This window comes from Hoplias malabaricus, chromosome 12 (genome assembly GCF_029633855.1).
Source record: "Hoplias malabaricus isolate fHopMal1 chromosome 12, fHopMal1.hap1, whole genome shotgun sequence".
Lineage (NCBI taxonomy): Eukaryota > Metazoa > Chordata > Actinopteri > Characiformes > Erythrinidae > Hoplias > Hoplias malabaricus.
In genome coordinates, this window is record NC_089811.1 from 27,632,556 (window position 1) to 27,654,707 (window position 22,152).

Consider the following 22,152-nt stretch of genomic DNA (forward strand, 5'->3'; position numbering starts at 1 on the left):
TATAGCATGAGCAGTAATAGTAATGTTTCATGATAAATCCTAGACACTTAGAAAATAACCTTAGGAAAAGATATCTTATGAATAGGTTGTTATGGTGATGCACATTAATAAGTTAATCTGCTTAAAGACCCTGACTCTGATGTGGACATAATGAGCAGCCCCAGTTCCACTTTTTAAATAATAATTATTGTGACTTAACATCCTGCAACTAACAGTTGAATATGCAGCCACTCTGGCATTATATTTGTGAAATGGCCCAATTGTGATTGTGTGTAACCAAGAACATCAATAAAAAATATGAACAAACTGAGCATTGTTTTTGTTGTATCCAAAAATGCTTGCTGTACCAAAAGGGAACCAAAGAAATAGCACCGCCTAGTGAGTTAACATGGCAAGTACAACACTTTGCAAAACAGAACAATTCAGTAAATATTAAACATTCTTAGTAAACACACCAAAAATTCCATGTTAGGTTTAATTTCATTCCAGGGTCTTTGTAAATGTATATAAACATGTAACAATTTACTTCAAATGCCATCTCTTTAAGCACTAATATTATTAATAATAAGGTAATCAACAGAGGATCCTTGTGCAGATATGAACTGAAATTCACTTTAATATGTTATTAGAAGGAAAGCTTTAAAAATATTAAATATACAACCCAGAACCCTTAACAGTCAGTTTTGATGGATTCTATAAACAAAGCCCTGCACGCTGGAAAGAGATGCAGTGAACACACACCATTCTTTATTCAGGTAAAAATGACATTTTAACAGTGTTTCCCAGGGAATCCATACACTTTGTTTTCCATAACCAAGGTGGTTAAAAGGGACCAGGGAGCAGATAAAAGTCCTGTTAGGCTAGTGATATACTTGCTGTTAAAAACCTGTCCCTCATGATGGCAGCCTTGTGTGTCCTATGTCCATATGAGGCGTTGACTGTCGTCAGATAATAAATACGCATACATAAGGTCCTGTTCACCCAGCAATGGTAGAGGCAGTGCATGCAATCAGCAGTGTCCAGACTGCAGAATGCTTTGAAGACAGGCTGCGTGAACAAGTCCCCAATGATGTGCTCTTGCCTTTGCACAGTGACATATGCTTGGCAGAACAGCCAGTGAGAGATCAGGATTATTTAAAAAAAATAAATGGAAACAAACGAAGACCACTGTGTCTGTAAACAGCAGAAAGTGTTGGACAAAGAGTGGCCTGCCCTCTAGTGAAAGCCTCTGGTAATACATGTAGTACAAAGGCTACATTCTCAATGCAACCCGTTATCCACATGAACTCCTGACCAAACAGCAAGTATATCTCCGGCCGAACTAGTACACCGTAGGCAGGTGAATAAGAGGATCTCAGCGCACATCACTGCCACTGTCCCGTTTATGGCTTCTTCTGTCGTAAAGCACAAAGATGAGCGACAGCAAACAGAGCCTCCAAAACTAACGACAGTCTTTCCTGCTCAGGGCTTCTGATGAGGCATCTGAGATCATGGCCATGTGACGTGTTGAATCTTCTTTTTCACTTCAGGTGACTTCAGCTCCTGCTGCAAAAAGAACAATGTATTTATAAGAAGTACATTTTCAGTAACAGAGACGGTGAAAAGACAAATGAGACACTCCTTTTTCAAAAACATATGAAAGCTATTCACAGGGCCATTACAAAAAAAATTCCACAGTAAAATTTCTTCATCTTCAGGATATCAATGGTCTGTTACATTGTGTCTTTAGTGAGACTTTCAGATGTTTGTGACACTTTGAAAATAAAGAAATAATATCCGCGGAAGGAAGCTAAACGTGTAGTTTTTCCACGGTGTGGAAGTTGTGTTCGTATTTCGCCATCTAGCGGCAACAGAATGCAACTAGTGCAGCATTTAAGGTGAAAGAGAAAATCCTAATGAATCGATTGCTTATCCTTTGTATCCCGAATTTGTAATCTGAATTTTTTTACACAAATTTTGGCATCTGAATTTGAGCAACTTCGAAATATATTGTTTGAATTTAAGCTTGAATTTTTATCTGAATTTATTAACCTTGAAAAGAGTGTGGTGCCCCCTCCAGGGTGTATTCCCACCTTGCGCCCAAAGATTCCAGGTAGGCTCTGGACCCACCACGACCCTGAACTGGATAAGGGTTACAGAATGAATGAATGAAAAGAGTGAAAACGTGTTCTTGAAAATTCACCAGTTCTATTTAAGAGCAATTATATTCAGATGCATAATTGTGAAGCAAAATATTCAGAGATGGAAAGCTGAAGACTTAAATTCAAAAGCAACAAAATTCAGATGCAAAATTTCAGTGCAAAAAAATTCAGTGCTACAAATTCAAAGGTGGTAATTTGTCTGATGAGACAGATTTGCTTCCATAAAAACGCCATTTATGTTGGTCGCTTACAAGACTGTACAAGACTGTGCCTGGACTTTTTCACCCAATGGGGAAAAGGTTTGTTCGCACACCTTATTTATAAGAAAAACAAACAAACAGTAAAATGCTACGTCTATGCGGTTTCTGTGACTGTGTTTAACGTGAGTCAAGGCGCGTCCTATTTTCCACTGCTCTCGTTCACCAGCTCCACGGCACGGCTCTGGAGCGATACTCTAAAATACTCACTTTTAACTTAAACAGAGAACATGCATCGTTCAGTGTATGATATACAGCACTACGATCTGAATCCGCTGTAAACAAAAGGTTAAACCATGACATTTTGTTGACTTGATTCGTTTATCTCTGCTTCTGTCCTGATTAAGATGGTTTTAACATCGCACAAGTTAAAGATCCAGAGTTCGTTGAAAAGAGCAAAAAGGAATGTGTGATGGAATGTAACTATTTTTCCTCACGGAAGGCATAACAAACATAAAAATGTTCACGATCTTCTTTATCTTAAAAACTAATAATAAACACTGATAACAAAACTGTGGTATAATCGTAATTACACACTCAATGTTCATGCGATAACGTGAGATATTGGCACTGGTGTATTGACCTTTGGCCTGGTGCCTATGACACGGCACACCAGTGCCAATATCTCATGTTATAGCACTCCCTCTTGTGTATTAGTGCGTAAACATGCTTTTCCACTACCAGAGCTCCCCTGCAAAATGTAACCAGTGACATCCCAAAACCCCATCTCGAACAGGAACTGTGGACTTTGAAAAACACAATGGCAGTGGTAACATGCTTATTTGCGTGTTGTTTTTGTTTTTCTGGATTGATTTTTTTTCCCCCTTTTGCACGTCTGCCTCTCACTGGAGTTTTTCCATCAGCCACCGATCCAAGGAGCATTTGAACCTCTTCAAGAGACTACAGCATAATTTTACAAGCTGCTGCTGAGAGTCAGATAAAACCAAACTGTGACCACTGCTGTAACTTGAAGATTTTACAGATGGTGAGTTGTGGTGGATGTCTGCATTTCATGGTGATTGACAAGTCTCTCTGGCCAATCAGGGCTCTGCAATGTTTAAACATCACATTTTGTACCTACTCTGTTCGTTTCATACCAAATGTGAGCAGGGACTAAAAAAAGCACTGGCTTTCAGGAACAAGGTACCAGATTTGCCTAGTGGAAAAGCAAAAGAGCCAAAAGGAGCAGACTAGGTTTCATGCAGTGGAAAAGCACCAATACACAACCTCTCAGCTTACCTTGTTTAACAGCACAATAAACCAGTACCTCAGACCTCACCGAGGCTGGAAACACAGCATTTTTGTGCATTTTAGATGTAATTTTCAGTCTTATATGGAACTACTTCCTTTAACTACAAGATAGTTTCTAAGAAACCAATAAAATCAGTTTCTTAATATGCATACTTGTGTGTTCCACTGCCCAACACTCCAATGTTCTGTTCACAAACAAAATAAAATGCCCAAATATTTTTCTCGATCTGCCTTAAATAACCAGGATTCATCAATTCATGACCTGTCAACAAGAACCATCTGAATAGTCCCATCATTCACTGCTGTGTCATGAGATGGTTACAACATCCCAAACTGTGCATGTTCCGAAACATTTATAAAACACAACTCTCGTGGTTTGAGAGTTGAGCCTTGACTTCAGTGGTCCTCACTGGTGACCTCACCTCACTGATCAGGCTGGCAATGTTCAGAACCATCAAGTAATATTCTTCAACTTCTAATTTTGTTCCTTTTGTTGTCTGGCGATTAGTTTACTATATTTATCACAAATGACTATGTCATCAATAACCAATATGGAAAAATACAGATAATAATATTAGCTAAATCACATCAAAAGCCTGGTCTACGTTTTCTGGCTGTACTCACAGGACTTTTGGGCATTTCAGTTGGTGCTGCACGCTTTAGTTTCATGCATGTGTTGCTGGATTGTCCCGAAGAACTATGGTGACCATTGCCTGTAGGACTCCTGGTGCTGCCTGAAACTGATGCTGGAGCCTGGGTGGAAGACACAGTGGATGAGGATGGAGAACAGTTTGTGGAGGACCCTGAGAGCTTGCGTATGGGATTGGAGAGGTTGATGCTGGAAGGCGGGGGCTTTAAGCGATCTGTAACGGCTGGTGCTTCGTCAGCTCTCTTCAGTTTAACACTTCCAGTGGAGCTTCCATCAAAAACAATCAAAGGCCTCTTCCTGCCACTATCTGCACTTGAGCTGTACAAAGACAACAGTTAACTATTTCAGAGATACCAATAAAGTTTAAAAATATGAAAAAATATAAAGACCCATTCTGTGGTTCAGTTCAGTCACCTCTGTGCACTATTCGAAACCTGGCGTGCTTTCGTCTTCTCCATTCTCTTCCCCCACCTACTGTTGGGAAGTTCTCTCTGCGGTAGTGGGATAACATGCTGGATGTATAACTCAGTGAGTCTGTCGCGATCTTCATCATCTTCTGTATTTATCTTCTTCTGGAAAAGTAAATGAAGAGTTGGTAAACCATCCAAAAAAAAAGATACCATCTTGTAATATTATATGTCATGTTGTGTTTATCTGAGGAAATATACTGCTTGTTGTAGTGGAAGCAGTGTGTTAGTGTGTGCTAGTCTCTACATAAAATATAATACAAATATAATTAAATTCACTATATTTATGATAAAAAAATAAAACATCTAGGAGAATTTCAAACAATAATATGTGTGCAATTAATGTTGAGTATCTATTTGATCATTTTACCAATAAACCCTAATTTTCTGTTTTAATTTTGAAGACAACAATGAATGAATGAATCCAATCACATGGTTTAAGGTCAATGCGATGGGATTTGAATCTGTTTCTAAAAAAACTGAAATGACACTGACAGTATTGACAGCATTAACCGTTTCTGGGGTTACACACGGTCTACTGCCATGTTAAATCCGAGAGTAATAGGATGCCCTTTCAGAAATAAAGAAATTACTTTATAAACTATTTAGAGGGCTATTACAGAATAAATCAGGACTGCCCAGACTTTTAAAACAAATCGGTCCGGACGTTATTTACAACCTACCGCGATCGGACAATGTAAATCGCTCCAGGAGGATATTTTTATTTTATTATGTTTTTACTGTTAATCTCTCGACCACTACACAGCCCCTTGTGAAAACGGAGCTGTAACCCCGTACCCAAATTTTGAGTGCGGAGCTCTGTGTAGACGGCGGCCCGGGACTGTAAACACAGCCCTTCAGCACCTCTATCAGGTCTTAGCACTGCTAACTGCTAACTGTTTCTCTGAGAGGAGGTTTGACCGCTGTTCTGACCTCTTGAAGGATGAGTTTAATGAAGTGTTCAGACAGGAGCTCGGGGTGAAGTAGGAGGTCTGGTTCAGACGCTTCTCCGTCAGAGTTCCTCATCCTCCCGCTCCCTCCGCCGCCGCGCGCCGCCATCTTTCTCCCACACTTCCGCAACACACCGGTAGAGGGACGGAGTGACACTAGTCCAAATAAAAGCCCTCAAAGAACAAGTTCACATTTTTCATACTGAGCACAAACAGAGCGATGTCTCTCAGACAGGGTTTATATTAGTACTTCCAAGTTATTTATTTAATAATTATTAATTAGTTATTATAATTACAATTATTTTTATTTTACCTTTTTCTCTCCACAAATGATTGTTTGGCCAGTTAAGATATAATCAAATGAATGTATGAGTACCCTAAAACATAATTTTTCTAAAACATAATTTTTTTGATTCTCTGGACTTAGAACAAATTGCTCCAATTTCCTAAATTAAATATATCATTATAATGATTTAATTATAACTTATTTATGAATAAGCAATTACACATTATTACATATTAATCAGTTTTAATCAGGTTGGAAATGACAAGCAGAAACATGTCCAGGGTGTGCCCCAATACACTGTATGCTTTTGTATGATTAGCAAAAAAGGCAGTCAAACAACTCTTTAGCCTCCTAGAAATGTACTTAAATTAAAAATGTGATTTTCAGCATGAGATTGAAATACTTATCCGCAATGATATTTTAGAGCTCCTTCCATGTTTCTGGTGGAGGTGGCAGCAAATACAAGGCTGACTCTTAACTGGTTGAATATTACCATTTTATATATAAGGGTGGCACAGTGCTGCAACAAGTTGTGTTGCTGTCACACAGCTCCAGGGTCCTGAGTTAGTGGATTCAGACCCTGCCTCAGGTGACTGCAAGTAGTTTGCTGTGTTCTCTCTATGTCTGTGTGGATTCCCTCTGATTTGTTCACACAATTCAAAAACTAAAGCTGGTAGGTGAATTGGTTACTTAAAAGAGTCCACTTTTGTGTATAAGTGACTGTGTGTGTGGTGCCCTCTGATAGACTGGATCCCTATGTTTGTCCTTGCGCACATTGATTCCAGGTGGTTTCCAGACACACTGTGACACTGAACAGGATGAAGCTGTTACAGAAAATTATCAATCTTAATTTTTTTTTTTTACAACCTTAATTTTAGTTTGGGTGGCACGGTGGCGCAGTAGGTAGTGTCACAGTCACACAGCTCCAGAGGCCTGGAGGTTGTGGGTTCGATTCCTGCTCTGGGTGACTGTCTGTGAGGAGTTGGTGTGTTCTCCCTGTGTCCACATGGGTTTCTTCCGGGTGCTCCAGTTTCCTCCCACAGTCCAAAAACACATGTTGGTAGGTGGATTGGCGACTCAAAATTGTCCGTAGGTGTGAGTGAATGTGTGTGTGTGTGTCTGTGTTGCCCTGTGAAAGACTGGCGCCCCCTCCAGGGTGTATTCCCGCCTTGCGCCCAATGATTCCAGATAGGCTCTGGACCCACCGCGACCCTGAACTGGATAAGCGGTTACAGATAATGAATGAATGAATGAATGAATGAATAATTTTAGTATTTGACCCCATGTTACTGATAAAAATCGGATCTGAATATTCACTGTCGAGTTATTCCATTTTACACATGTAATAATAATAAAAATAATAATAATATAGTTTATTGTAAAGACACAGTTCACAGACAGCTGCTTTATTCACACATTGATTATTTGGAACATTGATTTAACATATATTACACAAAACATAGGTCAAAAACACATACTTGTATTGCTTTGATGAACATTCATGACAAATACAATGTGAATAAATTGTTTTAAATTTTTAACAAATGATCTTGATGACCTGAATTTAGAGTGCAAACATGCATGTTTTTTTTTCTGTTAGCAAGTATTTCAAAATCACAGTCCATTGGAAATACATAACTTTTATGTCCTGACTGATAACTGCAAAGGACAGAATAAATGGTGTATGTGCTGAACGGATGAAAAGTATTTCCAATGATGTACCCTGAACACTGATGTAGCATATTTTTGTCCAAATCCTAAACTGAAGACTGGGTCTCACTGCTACAGACATAAATATTGCTGGGCCTTATGCGTCGGCGACTTCGGCCTGGAACCTTGGGAAAGAACCTGCAGGTTTTGGGCATAAAGTCCAAACAGGCCTCACGAAACTTGCGGATTCTCCAGCAGTAGATGACAGGGTTGAAGACAGCTTTGAGGTAACTGAGCCACAGGGCCCCTACACTGACTGGGTAGAATGCCGGGCTGAAGTAGAACTGCCGGCTGAACACTGCCAGCAGACTCACTACTGTGTGAGGCAGCCAGCACACAGAGAAGCCGATAAAGAGGATGAGGATTGTGGTGAAGGCTCTAGTCTTGAAGCTCATGTCAACATTGACCTGCGGGGGGCGCTGCAGACCTGTTAGACCCAGCTTGCTCACATGGTTGATTCCCACACTGCCTTCAGTGGCATGGTTGTGGATACGGAGTGCATTTCTCCGCACTGTGTTCAGAATGCACAGATAAGAGTACAACATGACACTAAATGGCACAAAGAAAACAGCCACTGCTAACAGTACAGTGTAGCCTCTGTCAGCCAGCGAGTCACTGTATCCCAGGATGCACTGGGGAGCCTGTTTAGCTGTTCCTGCAGTCCTCCAGCCCACCACAGAAGGGAGGGACACGCAAAAAGACAATGCCCACGATGCTGCAATCAAAATTTTGGCTCGATGCGGTGTCAGTTTGTCCTGCCTCTGAACAATGATCAAAAATCGATCCACGCTAATGATGAGCAAAATAGACACACCCTCCAGGACAAAGAGCCAATAAAGCATGACAGAGGCTCGACAGAACCCAGGTCCAAAACTCCAGTCCGTGGTTGCCACAGTGACAGCGGTGAAAGGCATACACAACAGGGAGAGCATGATGTCCGAGAAGGCCAATGTGGCCAGAAGCAGGTTGATGGCCGATCGCATAGCTGGTTTCTGATAGACGATCAGGCACACAATGGCATTGCCCAGGAAACCAATGGTGATCATGAAGATCATGATGGCAGCCAGTGCCACCCTGAGCATGGCAGGCATGAGGGACGTCTCAACGTCGGGCAGCTCTGCCTCTATTGGCTCCAGCAGGTCACATGGCTCCAATGTACTGGTATTACACATGGACATGGTGTAAACGTCCATTACAACCAATGTCAGTCCATAGCTGAAGGGTCCGCTCTACTCCTCCACCATGGTCTTCTGTCAAGTCACTCTCTACTGTTAAAATAACCCAAAACAAAAAAGTAAGTTAAGTGAAACAATCTAAAGCAGGAGCGTCTGCCCACCTCATGCTGAAAACTGAAGGTGGGAATGGCTATGCCAGAATTAGAAGGACACACAGAGAGAGATCTGAGGTGGAATGCAAGGGATTGACGTTTCTCTGACGCTAGTTGAAAATTACATAATCAGACAAGCTGACACTCAATCACAGTGAGGTCAAGGCTCAGAGTTAGTGATGAGATAAGAGGGAAACTTTTAAACATTAAAGACATTCACAACAATACCATCCATATCTTTTCCAAACCGGACATCAATGATACGATTTTGCAAGTCCAGTGCTCATAACCAAGTGACTGACATGAAGCATAGGAGATTTTAGATATGAAATAAAGATAAATGATCAAAGATACTCACTCACTGGATGCTGCAGTTGCCATGGTAACTGCAGCAGGCTGTTCTCAGTTGAGGACAGGGTCGAGTGTTCAGAGCAAAGGATAATTTCAACACAGATGATTGAAGATCTCTCTTACACACATGGTCAAACACGTCAAGGTGCATTAGGCAAGAACCTGCAACACACACACACGTACAATATATGTTAACATACGGAGTTCCACTTAAATCTGGAGCCTGGTCTGTTACAGTATTGAAGATATAAAATCTGCCTAAATTTCCCTGGAATGTGATCACTATAATATATTCACTTTACCACTAATGACTATATATTTTTAAATGATAATGAAACTGGAGTCAGTGTCAGTAAACAGACTGGAGAGTGTAAACTTTGTAAAGATTTTGCAGGCCATTATTTATATAATAAAAATTCATATGTAAAATTTGTGTTTACTTTCTCCTGAAGACATTTTGTAGCAGAATTCTCCATACGCATTCGCCTTAGCAACCAGACTGTCAATTCCATAGCAACAAGTCGATCCTTTCTGCCAGGGAGAGCATTATTGAATCTCCCTGGCAGGGTAACAGTGACCTATTTTGTAAATGATCACTTGAATGCAGATTCTCCATTACAGTGACAATTCATTAGGATGAATTAGGATTTATTCACTGTTTACAATGTTTAAATATCAGTAAAAGCATTCATTAAATGAGAGTTTCTCATGTAGATGATTTGGCTTATTCTTTGCCCTGGTATGGAATTAGTTTGGAATATGCGTTATAGCTGGAGTGAGATTCTGACAGAATGTGAAAGATGAGAATTCTCAGGTGAAATGATCAAGGGCAGATAGCACCAGTCAGGAATGGGAACTCCTGCTCAACTCGTAGTTTGGGTTCATTTCAATTCAGAGTGCCACAATATGACTGTAAACCAGTTCTCTATAGATATTGATAAAGCTACACTTCTGAAGCAGTGACACGTGAGCTTGAGAGTTGGACAAGAAGGGTCTGAAGCCCCACTGCAGTGGAACTAATGCGATGGAACATCTTTGAATAAATTTGGGATGACTTGGAGTGGTGATAGTGATCCAGAAATGTCATATCACTATCTGACCTCACTAATGTTCTCATGGCTGAAGGTCATCAAATCCTTACTGAAATATTCCAACACACTCCCTGATATTTTTACACAAGACTTTGTGTAATGTAGAGTTTATGCATTTTAACATCTATTGATTTCCTGAAAATATTTATTAATAATATGATACAGACACTGTGTAATAAACCTAATAAGAATCTTCTTTTAAATTTTTGTTAATCAATTCAGAGACTTTTAAGATAAAATCTATTCATTGTCTGTAACCACTTATCCAGTTCAGGGCCGCAGTGGGTCTGGAGCCTACCTGGAATCACTGGGTGCAAGGCAGGAACACAACCTGGAGGGGGCACCAGTCCTTCGCAGGGCAACACATACAGTCACACATTCACACCTACGGACACTTTTCAGTCATCAATCCACCTGCCAACGTGTGTTTTTGGACCATGGGAGGAAATCAGAGCACCTGGAGGAAACCCACATGGACACAGGGGGAACACACCTCACAGACTGGATTTGAACCCACAACCTCTAGGTCCCTGGAGCTGTGTGACTGCGACACTACCTGCTGCGCTACCATGCTGCCCAGATAGAATCCAATAATTTCCAAATTGAAAATTTGTTTCTGACACCTAAGGCCAACAGGGATTTAGTTGAATAAAGATGAATCTGTTTGTGTTTTAAAGCCACAACAAGGAAGTGTCTGACAATAGGTTTAGCTTTGAGTTTCTAATAGAAAACAGGATAAACATAGACTGAATATTTTGTAATGTAATATGTTGATATTCAATAGACCTGAATGGGCAGGTTTGCTGTGATCGGTGAACGTCAGGACTGATGGTTTGCTCTGTGTGAAATGCTGTGCAGATTTCTGATTTTGATGTTTAAGAGAACAGAAGCCATTTACCCTTTCAAATGAGGGTTGGTCAGAAGGGAATGCTGTACGATGTGTCACTCATGACCTAGCAGAACTCTTGAAGCCCTGCAGTGATTACTAAACTCAACAGCTCCTCTCCTGTTCCTCAAGAGCCAGAGTTAAGATAATACTCCTCAGTATTATCCCTCTATATACACTGATCTGTATTACCCCACTAAAGACACTGAATACGGTGCCCAGCACTCCTCCATTAAAACCACTCAGACCATTTCATACACATACCTTTTCTCATCGTGGATTTCATAAAGCTGTGGAGCTACAAAACCCGTTTTCTGCAGTTTGCATTTCACAGAACATCATTTCCTTGTGTTATCACCTTCTAAAGTGCAATGGCTTGCTTTTAATCCATATGGTTGCTGGTGGAAACACTGTTTACTTAAGTAATGCTAAATGGTACACAGAGGACACATGAAAAACTCTTAACCACAACTTCGTGGCAGGTTGGAGTGAAAAGTAGCCCGGCACAGTGAATGTGCAATGATGAAAAAGTGATTCCTCAGAGTTTTTGTCAGGACAAGGATTAAAAATACAATAGAGAGGATAAACAAAGGCATTCACAGAGGTTTGGTGCAAAATGCTCCATTGTAGAAAATGAGCAGAGTCGCTGGCGATAGAAACCAGTTGTCTGAAGAGTTTACTTTCTTGAACAAAGTAAGTTATTGCAAACAACTGATATGAACACAATGCACAATACTCAAGATCCTGTTTTAAAATAAGTTGATGGTTTTCCAGGACAGTGAACCACTAACAAATCAGTGTGTCATTTTGTCTTGCATTAATATCTGAGTATTATTTGTATCATTGTAAATTTGTACCAATACACTGTTGAGCATTTTGGATGAGTTGTGGGCTTAATTCAGTTAATACACCAACGAAAGGATGACCCCTGTAAATAGCTAGTGATACAGTGGGTGGTTTGGGTACTCATAGGCCACAGCAACTGTAGTGTTGAGGTGTAGGATTCAACAGGAATTTTGGTGACTGCAGCTAGGAAGAGAGTGTGGTGGGCCCTATGTGAAGATCTAATGGACTGGCATAGGGTATTTTACATCTTATTTTGTGTATGATTATAATAATAAGTAGCACTTTTATCAATGTATCACTTGCATAAATTTATTATGGATATTATAATTCCAAATGTCAGGTTAAATTAATCATACGTCAGAGCAATACAGACACAACAATAGAGAGTTCAAAGAGTTATAGGAATATCCAGGGTTTTTTTTTTTGTGTGTGTTTACAGTACTCTGACAGTATCAGAATTTTCAGCTGTAGTTTGTGGTTTAAAAACGCAGGTCGATTGCAATGCTTCATGAGAATGGTTCTTCAGATATTTTGACTAGTTTCCAGTCGAATTTTGGCAATAAATCAGCTCACTGAACTGGTGTAACTGAGTAATTAAGCTACGCTGAATCAATCTTGAATAAGGTTCGGTTCAGTGAGTCTCAGAGTCTCTGTAGGGATTCCCTACTAGTTGCAAAATGCACATTGCCCAGACAAGAAAATAGACACACGTTTAAAGACCTAGTTCATGTTACGGAGACCCTTAATCAAATTTTATAATAAACATCACATGCTTTACTTCATGATTGCATCCTTCTATTATCAGCTCTCCCTTGCCTTTCCCTGTAGTCCTCTGGTTTAGTTTTGTCAGCTTGTACATTATAGACTGGCTCATTTTAACCAGTATGTGGAGTCAAATACCTTCAAGAACCAAAAATGTGCAGCTCAGTCAGGAACCAGTTTTGGAGTATTGCAGTTTGGTTCAGCCCCTAGTGGTCACATCTTACACACAGCAGCACAGTCACAACAGGAAGTTACAATCAAAAGAGAGAAAATATAGACTAATATTTTCAAAAAGATTATTCTTAGGATGCTGTATTTCATGTTAAAATGTATTAGTGAAACTTTATTAGAGCTATTTACCTGCAACAGCTGTAAACTTTGCTACAGATCATTTCAGTTCAATCAGATTTGATCAATGTTGCTGCTTAATTATTGTGACTTAGATATAACCTCTAAACCTCAATACTCAATGTGATTTCCAAGAAATGAATATTCTTATGTAATACATGATGCCTAGATTTAATTGTTAACCTTTGCCTTCATTCAGTACTTGTGGATCTATGAACATGCAAGTTCTTGGGACCTGTTCCAAAGGTTTGTGATGTAAGAAACACTGAATGTGTGAATGTGTGCATTTGATACTTTTGTGGACATGATATAAATAAATATATAAAAATAAAAATGCCTTAAAATGTATTTATTAACCCTTTAATAAACTGTATCAATTTAGTTACATACACACACACACAGTGTGTATGTGTGTGTGTGTATGTGTATATTATGGATGTGTAAATTCAATTACAGTGTATCTGCATGAACATGGCTACAGCTTAGTCTCTCACTGAAAGAGAGTATCAGCTAAATAACATCACTGAATCATTGTCAACACATCACTGCCTAAGCGAGTCAGTATGAGTTTAGCAGCGGTATCAGTGTCCGCGCTGCATTCGGTTTGTTGTCATGTACATGGCCATGAGAGCTGCTACAGAAACGACGCGGTATTTTCTCGTCGATGCGGGTCTGTTCAATCGCTGCCAGAACCAGAGCGCGCGGTGTTTCCTGATCAACACGAGACTGATAGCGGACTACTCTGAGAAATAAAGCTTTACCTGTTCTTCCGAGAGGAGCACGAGCTGAGAAGGAGCTGAGGGGTCGCGCGTGCTGTCGCTGCTGAGAGTCTCCCTCGCGCTGTTTGCGTGGGGCGCGCGCGGAGCGTGAGGCGCGTGCTGCGTACAAGAGGGGAATCTCACTCTTAAAGAGCCACCACAACAAAGACCGAATATTGCTGTGTTATAACACCTTCAGCGCGTCTTTAATCGCCGGGTACCACCAAGAACAGACAGTATCCAAACATCGCTTACATCAAAAACATCTTCATTTGTGGATGTCCTCAAGCCCGTACCCCAAAACATTTGACGGGAATCACGCGTTCCTTGTGTCCTGTATGTCTCCACATTTCCCACTAGTGACATATATTAGCATCAATCACTGTATATCACCTTCTTATCATCTTTAGGAGTTGAGGTGTGTGTGTGTGTGTGTGTGTGTGTGTGTGTGTGTGTGTGTGCATGTGTGTGTCCTATGGCAAAACACAAGTGACCACCACATACATACAGCAGTAAAAATTGAAAGTGCCACCAGCGTTAAGTAAAGCGTCGCCCGGGCAACCATAAAGCCTCTTCTTTCACTGACCCATGAGGAGAACAGCATGTACCCACTCCACGTCTGTCCGTCCTGACGTCAGTTCCTCACACCTGAGCCACCAAGCATGATTCACACACTCCCACACAAACACACTCACACACACATAAACACACTCTTACATCATCACACTCCTGAGAGGATTCGCCAAACACTCACTGAGTCTGTGGATTTGCATATTAGATCTGAACTTGAGTTTAACAGATGTCCTAATGCGGCACTATTTCTATATAAGCTCACACACCCAGGCCTTCACTTTAAACTACACAGACAGACATTCAGTGAAGCTCAGTTCTTATCTCCACAGAAAAGCACGAAGTACGCTAACCATGTTTAATAATAAAGGTATAAAGACCCTCAGCTCTGTGCTCTGGGTCAGTTTAATTACATTCTCTTGAATATTAGAGTGCCATCCAGTAGCTACCTTTGTGATGAGTCCCAAATATTTTAACAGCGTAAAGCCTAGCTAGCAACAATCTAGATATTAACATATTTCCTTCATTTTTAAGAAGTTTTCTTCCCATTCCATGTTTATTATGTCTCTTTATACACTGGGATGTTTAGATAGATTTACTTCTTCTGTTAAAACCATTATATCTCATTAAGAAACATTATAGATATTTAATTCAGGAACCCTGGCCCATTTACTCATAGCAAGTTTCTAAACAGAGCTGTTGTGTTTGGCAGCATGTGAATCTTATAGCTGAATATAAATGGTTTTATAATGTGACATACACTACGTGAGTGCAAAAAACATTATTTTATGACCTACATTGTGCACTGCATAGGGTGTGGGGAGAATTTTGAGATTCAGCCTTAGTTTTGTCATGGTGTGGAAGCATCATCAAACATCTTGCATTTTCAGACAAAAACAACTCACACTTCAGCCCAAACAGACAGGATTTACAAGTGCAATTAAAATAAGAGAAGTTCCATTCTCTCACTGCAAAGTGAAAACAATGAGACAAAATTACACATGGCTTGTGCATGTGTCTTACACACTAAAACAAAACCCAAGTGTAATAACACAATTACAGAAGTTTGCACAGTAAGTAGGGACAAAGTAGAGTCCCAGTGTAAACCAACAGAGATTGCACATACACTGTCTACGCTATACATTAATTCATTCATTTATTATCTGTAAGCGCTTATCCAATTCAGGGTCGCGGTGGGTCCAGAGACTACCTGGAATCATTGGGCGCAAGGCAGGAATACACCCTGGAGGGGGCGACACTCCTTTACAGGGCAACACACACACATTCACTCACACCTGCGGACACTTTTGAGTCGCCAATCCACCTACCAACATGTGTTTTTGGACTGTGGGAGGAAACCGGAGCACCCGGAGGAAACCCACGCGGACACAGGGAGAACACACCATCTCCTCACAGACAGTCACCTGGAGCGGGACTCGAACCCACAGGTCCCTGGAGCGGTGTGACTGTGACACTACCTGCTGCGCCACCGTGCCGCCCCTACACTGCACATAAAATAGTTTTAAATAAGTACAATAAAAAAGTTAAAACAATCAATGAATTAAGAGCTGTACAAGAAGAAGAAGAAGAAGAAGAAAAAGAAGAAACACAGTTATTAATCTCCTTAGGGAAAATGCTTCTCTGCATTTGACCCATCCATGAACACACAGACTAGTAAACAATTCTTGACCTACACAAAAAGCAGTGAACACACACACAAACGAAGCAGAGGGTTAGGTGCCTTGCTCAAGTGTACTTCAATTGTGAATGAATTTTCTTTTGCAGGCCCTGACGATACTTCGGCCTCAAGCTCGCTTCTCTAACCTCAAGGCCACGGCTGCACCCAAGTGTGTATATGCATTCATAAAATAAAAAAGATGTCATTAATTTTGATGTCTTTACTCACATTGTCAAAGAAAAATCTAAAGAACTCTTTTTTATGCCATCTGCTGGCCTTATTCCATGGCAAGATGTTTTTATTACCAGTACCTCTAGTCATGTCAATCTATTGTTGCAAAATATGAATTTAAAAAACAGTCTTAACCATTTGCTTGATCTGACACCTTTTGAGAGAAGCAGACTCTTCTTGGTTCGCCCCCATCCTACCTCCTGGAACACATTCTGTGGCCAATGAGCGAATGAGACGTTTCCATCACTGTGTGCGTTGTTTCATTTTTCAAGTGATATGTGGCCTGCGTACTCGGCCATTTCAGCAATGATGATGTCACTCTGCCCCCGTGTCCACGTCAACTATAAACCAGCCTTAAAATGTTCAGTTTTTTTGTCAGATTCTATAACAAATATACTAATGTAGCTAGCTCTGCCTATATTGGCTCCTGCTCATTAGGAAACAAAGTGCAATTCTTTAGTCACTGACGCAAAGAGGCTGTGGAGCTTTTTAATGGAGACACCTATGCTCTCCAGAGCAGGGAGAGGAGCTGTCTATGAGATAAATATATCCACTTTTCACATTTATTTACATTAAAGCTGCTCTAGGAAGGAGAGCACACTGTCCCCAAAATGGCCACCACAGAAGAGTCATGTGACTATTATTAGTTTAATACAACCCTTTGTGAACCTGAGGTATGGAACATGTATTCTGCTCCTCAATTTTGTTGTGTGAGTGTTAAAGCAAAATAGATCATAAAAAGGCTTGCACAGTTAAAAAATAAATCCATAAATTAAAAAAATATAAATGTGGATTTGGTGAATAAACCAACACAAACACCATAAGAGCGGGAAATTAACAAACAATGGACATGGCCCCTTCAACCCATGTTCTATGTGCTAAGTGTTCAATGTGTTTAAATCACTTTATCTCTTATATATATATATATATATATATATATATATATATATATATATATATATATATATATATATATATATATATGTATGTATATATATATATATATATATATATATATGGATATTTCTGGATGGTTGAGTGTTCTTAGTCAGCAGTGACACTGAGGAGTTTAAACTCCTAATAGCCCTACTGTTTCAGCATAACACACACTGAACAAAGCTCAATCACCCCAGTACCTGACTTCACAAAGGCTGTCATGGCTAAGTACAATCAAATCCTCACAGAAACATTCTAAGACCATAGTGTGAAGCCATCCAATATGAGTAGAAGTTGTTACTGCAATAAAAGAGAAACAAACTCCTGAAATGTTTGAACTCACATCCTGTTTGTCAGTGACACTGCAGCTTTAGCCCCAGATCATCTGTTCCACTGGCCTCCATCAGCTGACTGAGAATGGAAAATAGCAAACAGCTTGAATATAAAATTATATTGCCTCCTATGATTGACTATCCAGCACTATCACTGCTGATTTTGTCTGATAACATTTCTGTGTCAATCAATATCTCTAATCACACTCGTTAGTAATAGGTCAGTCACATCCTGTCATACCAAGCCTGACCAGAAGATGGCCACATTGTCAAAGGAACATTTTCCTTGCTGTCATATACAGTGCATTCTCAGTGTGAAAACTATACTCACGAGTTTATGATATGATAATAATGACCTAATGATCAAGCTAATGCTGTTGAAACATGCCTGATCAAAAAGGAACCACTGGAAATGTCATGTCAATGAAGAGATCTGACTCTGACATCAAACTTCTCCAGCTAAGCCTAGCTATCCAGCATCAGCGCATCAAATGGGTTATGCAAACTAAGAGCTGATAAGAGAGAAGCCTCCTACACTTGTCTCAACAAAGCATTTTCAACTACAAGTGAAGTAAAAGGTGATTCAGAAACTGATATTATACAACTCTAAATATAAACTGATGCCCTGGCAATAAGACACACATTCTATTAATAACTGTAATTACAAATTGATAGTAATGTAACAACAATGTAATCTCTGTGATGTTTCCACTCTTACATGAGATGTTGTTCTCTGAGGGGATGGGGGGAAACTGTACATTGCTTAAATTTAACTTACCACAGAAACTCATTTGTTAATCGAGTATATATTTCTAGCACTTACAGTCTGTGTTTACTTTCATGCAGTTAGCACTCTCATGAATTTAGAGTCAGTTCCGTCCATCCATCCATCTTGGATCAAGCATTTCAACATTAGAAAGTCTCTTTTTTGTCTAAAAAATGCAGTTTTTCCTGCCATGAGCTGAGAGAGAAAGCCTAGCATACTGAAGCGAGAAATGTTTACCCATTTACAGACATTGGGGTTTGTAAACACATGCACACAAACAGACTGGAGAGCAGCAAATGTTGAGGAGTTTTTCTAAATTGTTTTTTTTTTTTTAATAAAATCATAAACATTGCCTTTAAGGTTACATTTATCTCAGGGAAAAATATGATCTGCCTTCAAAATCAGTAATTTCAAATGTTACTTCCCCACGTCACTGACGTGAGCTGGTGGCAAAAAGTAGTCAAAATTAGCATCGAGGTCATGTGTTGATGTGCCCATCCTGCATTTTGCAGTGCTTATTCTGAACACAGAGCAGCACGTATATGCTGATTACGCCAGCAGCCACTGGATGTGAATTGAGAATTCATCTCCCCGTCAATTACCCCTCAGATGTTTGCTCTAATTCTATCTGGGTAGAACAGCTCTAATCCTCCAGCTCTCCTTAAAGCGCAAATACATGGCCCTGAAGCTAAAGCACAGGAAAGCCTACAGCCAGGGCATGACTACAGAGCTCAATGAGCAGAGCTGAATATAGACTTTAATATAGTTTAATAAAGAATTTTATTTGAGAAGGTGCTGGAAGTGTGACATGTGGAAATAAAAACATGAAACATGCTTTTATCATCATGTTTATATCAAAATGAGGACTTCACGTTTAACCCATCAGTGGCAGTGAACACACACACACACACAGCCAGCTCGGTGCCTGGTTAGCAGTTGTGGTTAGGTGCCCAGCTGATGTGCACTTCAGCCATGGATGTTGAGTAAGGAGAAATCACTCTTCCTTCACTGCCCCACCCACAATATTTCCACAACAGCCTCCGTATTGAGAGTAAGCCCTTGAACCAAATAACTGTAAACAACCATGCTGTAATTGGATATTAAATGATGCTCACTTATAATTCATAGAAAATAGTATGGAGTTCTGTAGAAAATATAAACAAAACTGTTTAAGCTACGACCAAGGTATATTCATAAATAAAATAGAATATATTTTGCTATTTCGTTCATATATGATTATAATTAGATACTGAAAATATTATCAAATATTATTAAAGAATAACACTGCTAACATTTGCTAACACTGAAAAAATAGAATAAAAAATATTCAAAAAAAGGCAAGTGGCATGTAAATACTACTAATTGTAATTATAGCTATTTATATATAACTAATTGTTGTACTGCCCCCTCCAGGGTATGCTCCTGCCTTGCGTCCAGTGATTCCAGGTAGGCTCCAGACTTACCATGACCCTGAACTGGCTAAGCAGTTACAGACAATGAATGAATGAATGAATAATAATTATATTCATTCAATAATAACAATGAAACAATGTAAAACCAGTGATTGCTTCTCCTCCACCACTAAAATAGTACAACAGAAGAATGCTTATGATATGTGTAAAGGTTAATCACTAAATACTATGCTCCCAAATCTGCTTCCCATGAGGTGTAGTCATGTAGCTAGTTAGAAATTCTATTATTCTACAGTGGGAGAATATTTCTAATGCTAATGAATACCAGTGTGTAGACCAAAGGTGTATACATTAACATATACTTGAGGGTGAGATATTTGTAGAGTCAGCCTTATAAGGACTGAAAGGCACTGTCAGTGTAAGTGGATGACTAAGGGATACGGAGTCCTTGTGTATGTAATGTCCTCATTGAGGACTGAAATACTGAACCTTTTAATCGCAACTGCAGACTGAGGCACAAAGAGAAATCGAACAAGAAAGTACAGCACTGAAATAAATACCTTAATACAGAGACAGGGAAAAAAAACAGATGGTTAATCAGAGGTTTAATCCGGGAAAAGAAAAACTGCCGCAACCCCAGGACATAATCACCTGTTTGTGTTCTCCCCATCCCTGTGTTCACATACTACATCAGATTATGGAGAAAATGATCATGAAGAAATGTTGTAGACAACTTAAAATGACTGAATTACACGACTTTAAGTTTTGGCCAATGTTTACATAGACATTCAATTGTGAAATAATGCCCTGAAGCAACTGCACATGTACTCAGCTAGGAACATGAAACTCTTTCAGCGTTGGGCTGTGTAACTGTTTTATCTAAAGTGACAGAGCACTATTACATACACGTGGGATGAGCTGAGGTGGCATCCAGAGTCCAGCATCCAACAACAGCATCTAACCTTATGTTAATGTAAATTCAATCAAATCCTCACAGTTTTAAAGCAGAAACTGTTGAGGAAAAAACATGGAACAAACTCCCCATACCTCAGATTTCAGTAGAAAATGTAGGATAAACCCCCAGTGTTTGCACACACTGTGTGTATTAAGGAGTCATTAGTAGCCTACATCTAAGTCTTCCATAACTCTATAGTCTTCCACATTACAGTCAGTACCTCTGGTTTTCTGCAGCTGTGTTGTGCAGACAGCTGTCCCTTCGCAGCTCCACTGTGACTAGGCCACTTAACTCCTGCCCCCGCAGTGGGGCTTAATGGACAGGTGCCCACTCTCCTGCCTGCCTCTCCAGGAATGAGGTGCCCATTACACTGCCTGCTGTTTTAACATTCGGCCTTTTCCCTGCCATCATGCATCTGGCAGCTCCATGCTTAGAGTCACTTTCACTTAGGCACGCCCTCTCCTAACGAGTCCATTCATTAGCAGCCAGTGGGTAGAGGGGATAAGCGACTTGAGGTAACGAGAAATCGAAACAAATCGGCAGGCCAGATCAATTAGAGGCGATATTTCTGCCCTGTAATTGAATGGATGATTAAAGCCTGATAACAGAATGCATGCTGATTCCTGTTGAGTCTAATTCACCATTCAACAAACACTGGCTGGGACTGCCCAGATTGCCCTTTCTTCCTTCCACAGTGTTTGTTTGGCTTTAAAGATTGACACTTACACCAGTACCTTCCACTGAACTCCTGGAGTGTACAGGAGCGCACGTGCAAACTGAGAAGTTTTTATATTCACAGTTGTTGTATGTTTTTTTTTTTTACAGATTATAATGTACAGAATTAGGACTTCAGCTAGTTTACATGCTTGTTACCACAAACATAAAGTCATATAATCTTGAACCGACTTGTGTTGAGTCAGTGAGCTACCCAGAATCATGAGGTGAAAGCCCATGGACAGAGTACTACTTCCTCACAAGGCATCACACAATCACACATTTACTTATACACTCACACTTACTGACTTTGGAAGGAAAGCAGAGCACGTGGAGAAGATGCTGACACAGGGAGAACACAGCAAACTCCTCACAGACAGTCAGCGGAGGCGGGGATTGAACCTAGAACCCCAGAATCTGGAGGCTTGACAGTGGAACTACCTGTTGCTGAATCTGAAACAACAAGAAGCAACAATAA

At 40.0% G+C, this 22,152-nt stretch overlaps 2 protein-coding genes across 5 annotated transcripts; both read right to left on the reverse strand.

Annotated features, from left to right (window-relative positions):
* Window positions 1-6: 6 nt before the first annotated feature.
* On the reverse strand, window positions 7-5,846 carry c12h2orf49 (chromosome 12 C2orf49 homolog). 3 transcript variants are annotated; one of them, XM_066686629.1, is made up of 4 exons: window positions 5,699-5,846; window positions 4,713-4,867; window positions 4,274-4,616; window positions 7-1,545 (listed from the first exon to the last, which is right to left on the reverse strand). In XM_066686629.1, exons 1-4 carry the CDS (start codon window positions 5,822-5,824, stop codon window positions 1,489-1,491), a joined length of 681 nt encoding a protein of 226 aa, XP_066542726.1. In that variant the 5' UTR covers window positions 5,825-5,846; the 3' UTR covers window positions 7-1,488. The 3 variants fall into 3 exon arrangements, with proteins under 3 accessions (XP_066542726.1, XP_066542725.1, XP_066542724.1); XM_066686628.1 differs by having other exon boundaries at window positions 7-1,542; window positions 4,713-4,870; XM_066686627.1 differs by having other exon boundaries at window positions 4,713-4,870.
* Window positions 5,847-7,408: 1,562 nt separating this feature from the next.
* gpr45 (G protein-coupled receptor 45) lies at window positions 7,409-21,297 on the reverse strand. Of its 2 annotated transcripts, none has more exons than XM_066641248.1 (3): window positions 21,181-21,297; window positions 9,397-9,551; window positions 7,409-8,979 (listed from the first exon to the last, which is right to left on the reverse strand). In XM_066641248.1, the coding sequence occupies exon 3, from the start codon at window positions 8,902-8,904 to the stop codon at window positions 7,759-7,761; it is 1,146 nt and encodes a 381-aa protein (XP_066497345.1). In that variant the 5' UTR covers window positions 8,905-8,979; window positions 9,397-9,551; window positions 21,181-21,297; the 3' UTR covers window positions 7,409-7,758. The 2 variants fall into 2 exon arrangements, with proteins under 2 accessions (XP_066497345.1, XP_066497344.1); XM_066641247.1 differs by lacking the exon at window positions 21,181-21,297 and adding an exon at window positions 14,084-14,378.
* Window positions 21,298-22,152: the final 855 nt, after the last annotated feature.